The sequence below is a fragment of the Apium graveolens genome, chromosome 5 (genome assembly GCF_009905375.1).
Source record: "Apium graveolens cultivar Ventura chromosome 5, ASM990537v1, whole genome shotgun sequence".
NCBI lineage: Eukaryota > Viridiplantae > Streptophyta > Magnoliopsida > Apiales > Apiaceae > Apium > Apium graveolens.
The window spans coordinates 315,354,700-315,364,764 of record NC_133651.1 but is presented as its reverse complement, the minus strand read 5'-3'; the positions used below and the strand labels follow the sequence as shown (position 1 = coordinate 315,364,764).

The window sequence follows — 10,065 nt, the reverse complement described above, 5'->3', positions numbered from 1 at the left end:
GAGAAAAAAATAATATTTTTTTGTTAGGAGAGCAAATTATTTTTTTGTGAGGAAAACAAATTATTTGTTTGTGTTTATCTTTTAACAGGAACAAATTATTTTTAATCTTAAAAGATAAACAAAAATAAATTGTTCTTATGTGTTCAACTTAAGTACACGTGAATAGTTTATAAATGACTTCTACGCCCTCGCTTTTCAAATAGGAAATCATATTTTTTGTCATTATCATCGTAGATGCCGTCTTTATTACTTATCATATATCTTTCGCGGAAATAATATAAAACTTTCAAAAATAATTGGATTGTATTTCAAAATTTACCTTTAAATGAAAAAAGAGGAAGTAATTTTCCGTAGATTTCTTTCCAATTTTTTTACAATTTTTTAGCTATATGACAATTAAGTATCACTATGTTTTTTTTATTTTGATCCGAATTACAATAAATTTGCTATTAATCCGAATATAATCTGAACCGATACTGACATGATCAGGTTTAAATTATACAAAACCGAGACACGAATGATATTTAATTTTTAACTATTCTGTACAGTACAGTGTGTCAGTGTTAGTAAAATAAATATATTAATAAAAATATAAAAAAATTATATAACGAGCCGATACAAATGCAGAACAGCTAACGGAGATATAGGAGGTAGGTGATAATAAAGACCAAAAGTCAAAATTGAGCACCACACTCGCCAGATTGAACTTGGCTTTCATTTCACCCTTTTGCTTACTCGCGCGAGAGAGAGACTGGGAGAGAGAGAGAGATCGCGTGAGAGAGAGACTGGGAGAGAGAGAGGGAGAGAGATAGAAGGAGAGAGACTGGGAGAGTGTGAGGGAGAGAGATAGAGAGAGATTGAAGGGGAGAGAGAGAGAGAGACTGGGAGAGAGAGAGAGGGAGAGAGATACGGGGGAGAGAGAGAGTAATTATCAAGTAAGTAATTGCGTGTAATTTATTTTCTGTTTTTTTATATATGTATAGCTTGTTTATGTGTTTATTAGTGTTTTTTCAGCTGTATCTATGTATTCACAGACACACACATACACACAATTGATGTCTTGATGCACATATATGTATCTATGTATTTACACACACACGCACAATTGTTTATGTGCCTCTTTGAATCTCTACAAATCTCGCTGTAGTTCCACTGTGATTCTATACCTTATTTGTTTCCGAAACAACTAGAGTATGCGATTGTACTGTTTATAATGCGAGTCTGTATGTTATTTGTTAAATCTCTCGTATAATTGTTGATTTGGAAACAATTGGAGAGTTAGAGTGTGTGATTAGAATCCGAAAAGAGTTTTGGCGTACATTTATGATTTACCTTGTGGTGGAGTTGGTGTTGATTATTGTTGCTAGAAGTGCCTAATCAATGTGGTTGAAGATACTCGAAAGAGTATTGGAGTTATATGAGTACATTTAGGATTTACCTTATGAAGAAGCCGGTGTTGATTTTGGTTGCAAGTAATACCTAATTAACGATACTTAAGTTGGGAGCTTATATGGGTGAAGAAATTAATGATTTTAGGGGGAGTTCATTTTAGTTGATTTAAAAATAAGCAGAGATTATATGGCTGCTGGATTTATTAATATTGGCGGTAATGGAAAAAAATAGAAACTGAGATGAGCATCATAGCTGGCATTTGTGAAATAGGTTTTTTGCCAAAATTCAAGAAATAAAAAACAATTAGAGTATGTGATTGTACTGTTAAACAATTATTTGTATGTTATTGGAGTAAATTTACGTTACCATGGACTCCGTGTTGATTTTTGTTGCTTACCTAATTAAGGATACTTAACAGTGGAGCTTATATGGTGGGAGAAACTAAAGATTGTAGGTGGAGTTCTTTTTAGTTGATCTGAAAATGAGCAGAAATTAAATGTCTGTTGGACTTATTTATATTGGCGGTATAGAAATAAACACAAAAGTTAAAGTAGCAATTAAGTTAGGAACTGAGATTGTGTAATAATTACGTAGTAATTATTTGGCCGAAGTAATAAAGTTTACGTAGCTGGCATTTGTCATAGAGGTTATTTTGCTCAAATTCAAGAAATAGGCATGTCTTTGTTTAATTCAGACTTGAATCTCTGGAGTTTAAAGGAATGCCTATTGCTGTAATTTCTTTTATTTTACAGCTCTTGCAGAGTCACTTACTGATCCCCTGTGGTATGGATAACTTTGCAGTTATATTGGGAGTTGATTTGAACCATCGTAAAGGAGTGAATTACGATAAGTCTCGAGCGGCATTTTCTAGGGATTCCATGATGGCAGATGCAAGTCCTAGAAGTGATTCTTCCACAGATGGAGACACTGATGATAAGGCATTGGAGGTAATGGTCCCTGCACTTAACCTAATGTATTACACTTGATGTTATGGATAATATTGATGATGTTATCTGTAAATTTCTTTCTAAAAACCAAAGTATTGTGCTTATGTGTAACTGTTCTGTTTTAGTTTTTGGACGTTTCGGTTTTGATATTTGTTTACAAATAGACAAATTTTATCCTATTAATGTTGAATTTTTATGTGCAGTTACATAACAGTCAGGGAATTGTAGTTTCTGATGCCAGTGACAGGTCGAGGGATCAAAAGGTTTTTACTGTTCGATTGTTGGTTATCATAATATTGTATATTTGTACATTCTTTTAAAATGTATTGATAGGCATGTACACAGGTGTATATAGCTATATATGCTAATTCAAATGACTTACTGAGATCTACTATATTTGGCAGACACTTCGTAGGCTTGCTCAAAATCGTGAAGCTGCAAGAAAAAGCAGGTTACGAAAAAAGGTAAGTTTCTTTAGTTTCCTTGTCATCCAATATCTTCATGTTTTTTGAAGTATTTATGCCATTGTGTTTTTCTATATAGGGATTAACTTGTTTGCCTTTAATTTAAATTATATGAGAAATCACTTCTACAAAATGAACTAATGCCGAAATATCTACCATAACCTGTCACCTCTGTATGTTAAAATCATAATTTAATTCATCTAATTATAAATTTGTCAGTGTCATGTTTCATGTGTGATGTAATACTATTTAGTCATTTAGTGTCTAGCATCCTTGTTAACTGAGACTACATGGAGAAAAATTTAGGGACAGAAACAAAAAAGAGAATTGATTAGGAAGATGACATGATTCCTGTATATTAAATATAAAGAATGTTGCGAGCCTCCTAGATTGCATAACGAAACACATCCATTAATAAATATTATTGGAAAATGTAGTTTTGTAAGCATTTGACTGTGGAGATTTGCTTTGTTATTTTAGCTACGTACGTTTCGATTTTTGTAAGATCTTATGTAAATTATGTTAGTTAATGATCTGGCATCTAGGGTAGAGGAAGAAAAAAACGTTAAAAGTATCATGTAATGGCTAGTTGATTTTTTGAAAGTAATTACTATATAGTATTAGGACGTTTATCAAATATGCCTTCTTTGTTAAGCTTTTTGCGTTTCTTTATTAAGTTTTTTTTTTGTATAAATAAAGCTTATCCAAACATGATCTTTATGATTCTTGGAATTAGTAGATGTGTAATTAATTAATTGTACTTGACTATCAAATCGATCTTATTCTGGTTCAACACCTACATAAATGATTTATCCAAAATTTTATACATCTATTGATCCCTGTGAAGGATTCATGAGACAGAACTCTGAGAATATGTTTTATTGTCTCTAGTTCTTTCTTTCTATATCTTTTCATAACTCTGCCTGCTTGACCAGAGTGTCACCAAATACTGGCAAGATTTTTCCAAAACTATAATAGAGGCATTTCCAGATCTCACATGTTACCCATTTTTTAACCATGACCCTGTTAAGAACCAATTATAATAATGATGAAGATGATGATGATATCACTATTTTTATTCAGCCATTAAGAGAGAGCATTAAAACGGTTTATTTTTGTTTCTGAAGCATGATGTTGAATTTGTTACCTGTGTTTGGTATTTGTGCCTATACAAGTCTAAGTGTCTAACGACATCTATTAACCAAATGGAGAGAGATTCAGGAAGTGAATTGTAACTCGTGTTTAAAGGATGAAAAGAACTCCATAGTATGTCACCTATCTGTGTCATGTGTGAACTGTGAAGTTTTATGGAGCATATTGATACTTAGAAAAGAGGAGATGATCACTTCTTATCGTAAAGATTGTCTTGTTAAACCTTCGTAATTATGGAATTCCAGTCATGCCCCCTAGAACTCTGCAGGAGTTACAATTAAATATTCGCTGATGGTTATTACAAATAAATCAAGATGCTGCAGTATTCCTGTAAAAAGTCACTGTCACTTTCCCTCTCCCTGTTTGGATCAGAACTTAGAAGATGCTATGCTTATTTAGGGCTTCAAGCGGAAGAACGAGTGAATTAAAAAAATTGGGGTGTGGCTGCTTAAGCATTAAAGAAATGTTCATCTTTAGTATTTATGTTTTATGCAGCTTTAGGTGATATTTTAAGAATTTGGTATTTGACCGTACTAGAGTTTTACGATTTAAACATTCCATTCTCAAATAGAGTGATAGTTTTTTCTTTCAAGTTAGCGTGCTCTCTCTATATTACTCAATTTGCTGTCTTTTGAAGGCCATATAGAATTTCACCCATTTGATCAGTACAGGTGGTGGTGTACAGGTCACCATGTCTTCTATTAGTCTATCAGCACTCAGAAGTGTCTCCCATAACCATGAGAAACTGGTCTGAAATATGCTTCTAAATTGCAGCTGCAATTTTCTTGCCAATTCTCCAAGTGGCAAGATTTCTTTCAATAATTGGGACGTATCAAGTAGACCTATTTCCCTTTTTACCTTCAGCTTGATTTGCACTTGTGCAAGCTTGTCCTTGTATAGCCTCCCTCTTTTTAACGACAAGCTCCTTCTAGGTTCACCTTTTGGACTTTTTAAGATTCTGAGTAATGCCTCAAATTTGTATCATATCAGAAGAAAGCATTCATATAGTTGAGTAGCTCTCTTCCTGAATTTGTGTCTAAGCATCGTATGCTTATATTCAGTGTAATTATTCCTTAAGTTTTTAATGTTGGATTTGGGTTACCCCTACAATCCTCCCTTCACCTCGTGCAATAATTCATGTAAATGTCCATTCATCTTGTACCGTCCTATTCACCTGCAAAGGGACACATCTCTTTTATCCCTTTTCTAGACCTGTCTCACATCACTGATATTGTTCGCTCTGAGCCACGGATTTGGTTTTGGCTCCTTCAAAAAAGGCTTCATACTGGTGGATTAACTTTTGTACACTTATATTTAAGTTAATTCTTCCTTGATTTTTCCAATGTGGGATATGGACTGAAGCTTTGACATAGCCATTATATATAGCCTGGATTCTCTCTCTGTTTTCCTTCCTTTTAGTGATTTTTAGAGTAATTTTGTGCAGTAATCTCATTTGTTAAAGGAATCCCAGTTAAGAAAGGTTCTAAAGTATTTAGAAATTAGCTTCTTCTTGCTTATTCTCTCCCTCAATATGATTTTTGAAAATCAAGTGTTAATTTTTATAAAAAAAAGAGACATGCATACTTATATGAGCCTTTATTTGTGGAAGAAATGACTCACTTTGTACCAATGTTTACTGAAGTAAGTAACAAATAAAAGTTAAACTATTTGGCACACTGTTGACTGGACAAGATGTTTTGAACAATTTTAATACATATATTGAGACATGCATAGAAAATACTATCACGTGTTACTTCGTAGAAGCATGTTCTCCAGGGTTACCGAAATGTCTCGGTGTTCTGCAACAAATGGATCGAATATTTACACCACTTCTTTTAAAGAAATTCCCCAGTACTCATTAAACCGCACAAATCTAATGTAAACCACAATTTTATCTGTATATTGGATTCACCTCAGGACTTCAGAAAATTGTACATTACGTTAAACAATCTGTCTTATTCACGAGTTGTCTATTAGTGAAGGTCACAAGCATGCTTTCTGTGTTCAGTTATTACATTTAGAAGGCCCTTTAAGTAATATTTTGATTGGTTGCATAATAAGTGCAGTACAGTTACCCTCTAATAAATGACATTAACCACATTATAGAGAGAATTAATACACCAAAGGAAGTTAGTGCCTCAAGATATTGAGAATTTGGATTGCTTAAGTTACAGCACCAAGGCATTATTTGATTAAAATATTCTGGTCTAGAGTAGTTAAACTTGACACTTGAGCATTTCTGTGAAGTATAAAGGGGGGGGGGGTGCTGCAACTATAGTTGTGCAAAAACTTACTAACATAGAGTTGCAAAAAAGTTCAAGAACATAACAGTTTGAAGAGTTCAGGATAACCTAATATTATTTTTAACCTGAAGAAGGAGAATAGGTACTGAATAATTGTTAGAAACTACTCTTAAAATGTTAGTTATCCGAGGATTGTAAGTATGGATAGACAACAATGTCATTACTTGTATGTATGAAAAGAACCATTGCGCGATTGAGAATGTATATTAGTATTTTCAGTAGGTTATCCAGATGCTCTTTTTCTGTATGATCTCAACAAGTCTTTATCAGGAGTAAAGTGTTACAAGCTTTTATCCAGATGCTATTTTTCTATATGATCTGGTTGGCTTTGTCACCAAACTATTTATTTTCAAGTTCGCTGGTTTCTATGAGTCTTTAGCAAGACATAAGTGTTTGTCAGCTAGTTGTAGAAATTATACAGTGAACGAAGACCATTGGTGTAGTTTGAATTCTGATGGAAAACATGGTAAAAATTGATGCAGTCGAACTGTGCAGTGAGCCATTCTATAAGCCTTCTAGCTCCATGAATGTCTAATCTTAATTTAAAAAGCCTATTCAGTAATGATACTATAAAAAAATTTGTATTCTCAAAGGGGAAAAAAATAATATTCAGTGAACCCTATATAGGGAGATTATTATGAAATACTGATCCCTTGAATTGGTGTAGCTTCAAGAAGTTTGCTCCTGCCCAATTAAAGTGTTGTTGGGTGACTTCATGTGTTGCTTTAGGTAAATGAATGTGCATCTGATATATATATATATATTTGTTATTACAGGCTTACGTCCAACAGCTTGAGAGCAGTAGGATGAAGCTGACCCAACTTGAACAGGAACTTCAACGTGCTAGGCAACAGGTTTGATTAGTAACATTCTCGTTTCATCCTCACTGGCAGTATTTATTAGTTTAACAAAAATCTATTCCTTTCCTGAAGGGCATATTCATTTCAAGTTCAGGAGATCAATCCCAATCGATGAGTGGGAATGGTATGATCATCATCTTGTCTTTCTCTAAATTTGATGATCAAAGATCTTATTCCTTTAAATTATAGAAACTCACATATACATATTAAGATTTTTCAGATGAATGCGATTTGTATTTGTATGCATACCCATCCTCCTCACTTTTGTCCACCAAAAAATAATTTTGGAAATGCATAAGAAAGGATGGCGTTAAAAAGAACCAATAATGATACGAGCGTTTCTAAAGAGCTGATTAGATCTGTCCAATCATTGGTATGAGGTTTTTTAAGTGTATTGATTTGGTGGTACCCTCATAGTTTCGAAGGAAATAAGACCATTTTTAACATCTTTCTCTTTGGACGGTGTATTGGTGGGTGTCATATGACTCCTTAGGGCGTAGTCAAATAGTAGTAAGTTAGTGAGTTCCATTGAACAACCTTCCTGCCGAACTGACAATTTAAGAACAGTGGTTTATTTGTTTGTTTCTCTCTTATTTACGATTTTCAGTATGTGATCTTTAATTAAGACCATGGGAAAAGGTTTCGGAGATAAAAATCTGTTGATTCCATATATTTTCCTGATATTATGATTTGTTGGTCATATCACTTTGTAGGAGCCTTGGCGTTTGATGTAGAATATGCTCGATGGTTGGAAGAGCACAACAGGCGAGTCAATGAACTGAGAGGAGCTGTGAACTCCCATGCTGGTGATGCTGAACTTCGCATCATCGTGGATGGAGTTTTGGCGCAATATAATGAAATTTTTAGAATAAAAGGTGATGCTGCTAAAGCGGATGTATTCCACATTTTGTCGGGAATGTGGAAAACCCCTGCTGAGAGGTGTTTCTTGTGGCTTGGTGGATTTCGTACATCTGAAATCCTTAAGGTGAGTTCTTAGTAGACTAAGTTCTACTTTCTAGAGGTAGGTGCTCGCTGAAGCTATGTGTTTATGTGTCTGTATCAATTGATTCGTTCCTTTCTGAAAATTTACAGACCTTATTTTTAAGTGTTGGTCTATTCACACATGAGCTTGAGCTCTTTGTTCACAGTTCGTGTGTGTTATTCTTTATTTAAAAAAAAATTGCAATCCAGATTAGGGAGTTCACTTTGACTTGGTCCAAGTAGGGAGTTTTCTTTGACTTGGGAATTATTATTTTTCTGGATCGCTTGTTATGAATTTTTTGTTCTGGTGATTCTCTTTGCACTAGAAGAGCAACAGATTGTCTAAAACTTGATTTTAAATATTTATAATTGCAGTCAGGACTAACATTTGAATGTGAACATTGTTTTATTTAAGGTCGTATGAATGAAGTTTAAGGCTGATATCTTACTACGTAGATGCTCTAGGTCAGACCTATTAAGATCCTACTGGCTGCCCCTGTACCCTTCTAGTTCTACTGCTAACATTTAACCTATATTTATAATCTACTTCTATTTTTGCATCTTTGCTTATATATATAACTTACTGTTATTTCTACTCTTGTGGTGTATGTTGGGATTTTTTTTTCTTTTTCAAGTAATTGCTAAAATGCTTACTTTTTTTTTAAACTTTTTTCTATCATTTTTCTAAAATTTGAACTATCATGGCTGTAGCTGCTTATAAGTCAGTTAGAGCCTTTGACTGAGCAGCAGTTATTGTCCATCAGCAACTTGCAGCAGACATCCCAACAGGCTGAAGACGCTCTAACCCAGGGGATGGACTCATTGCAGCAGTCATTGGCTGATACACTGGCTGGATCACTCGGACCATCAAATTCATCAGAAAATGTTGCAAATTACATGGGACAAATGGCCATGGCTATGGGAAAGCTAGGAACTCTTGAAAGCTTCATCGGCCAGGTAACATTTCCTATCAAGCGCGCACATATTTACGTATATTGTGTTTAACAATGTAGGCCAAAAAATAAGTGACACTATTGTTTTATGTTATACCAGGCAGATAATCTAAGACAACAAACTCTCCAACAATTGCACGGTATATTAACAACTCGGCAATCAGCCCGTGCCGTCCTAGCCATTAGTGATTATTTCTCTAGACTCCGAGCTCTTAGCTCTCTCTGGTTGGCCCGACCACGGGAATAAAATAAACATGATCCGTTTGTTTTATGAAAGACGATGAACCTTCTCTATTGTGTGTACAATATAGGATTGAAGATTCTGCCTGTGCAGTTATTGGACTTTTTAGCAGTTACTCTAAAAACTTAGGAAATCAACCGGAATTGTAGTTTTAACATCGTAGTGTTCAACATATCTTGCCTGTGTATTGATTTACATAACTGTAATCTGTCATATGGGTTGTAGGGTCCAGGCTTTCTCCAGTTTGTACTCTACTTAATAGTCACATTAGTCTGTTCTGTCATGGAGTTTGTTGTAATCAAGAGTTGTATTGTCATGGTTCTGGGAATTCATTTTAATAATAAAGCCACAATGATTGGCACTACCCCGGCCCATTGCAGTAATTATCCTTTTCAATTCTGTACTTGTAAGTGCTTGAATGATACATTTGGAGTTTGAATGCCAAGTCAAAGTATGTAAATATATGGGGCCGTTTGGATAATGAGATTACAACCAGGTAATGGAAATGAATATATATACTTGTATTGTATTAAAATTTCATTCTCGTTCCCGTTAGTTAACATGGTTGGAATCTCACGACCCTTTTATGATTTTCGAAACTGGTAATTTCTTGAGGAAGTGATATAGGATCTGGTAATTGCTGGAGTGTTAGTTGCAAGCTGGTAACAGAACTTGTGAAAGTCTACCTCCGTTGATTAAAATTAATACTGACTAACTTTCCCTTGGGACACTAAGGTTGTTTAGATTACGAGATTTTAATGGTGTTGACACT

The 10,065-nt window shown here is 34.3% G+C and overlaps 1 protein-coding gene across 2 annotated transcripts; it reads left to right on the top strand.

Annotated features, from left to right (window-relative positions):
- Positions 1-627: 627 nt before the first annotated feature.
- LOC141659494 (transcription factor TGA2.2-like) lies at positions 628-9,657 on the top strand. 2 transcript variants are annotated; one of them, XM_074466388.1, is made up of 9 exons: positions 628-935; positions 2,194-2,339; positions 2,543-2,602; positions 2,744-2,803; positions 7,035-7,112; positions 7,191-7,242; positions 7,832-8,103; positions 8,811-9,056; positions 9,153-9,657. In XM_074466388.1, the coding sequence occupies exons 2-9, from the start codon at positions 2,271-2,273 to the stop codon at positions 9,297-9,299; spliced, it is 984 nt and encodes a 327-aa protein (XP_074322489.1). In that variant the 5' UTR covers positions 628-935; positions 2,194-2,270; the 3' UTR covers positions 9,300-9,657. The 2 variants fall into 2 exon arrangements, with proteins under 2 accessions (XP_074322489.1, XP_074322488.1); XM_074466387.1 differs by having other exon boundaries at positions 2,145-2,339.
- The last annotated feature ends 408 nt before the right edge of the window (positions 9,658-10,065 follow it).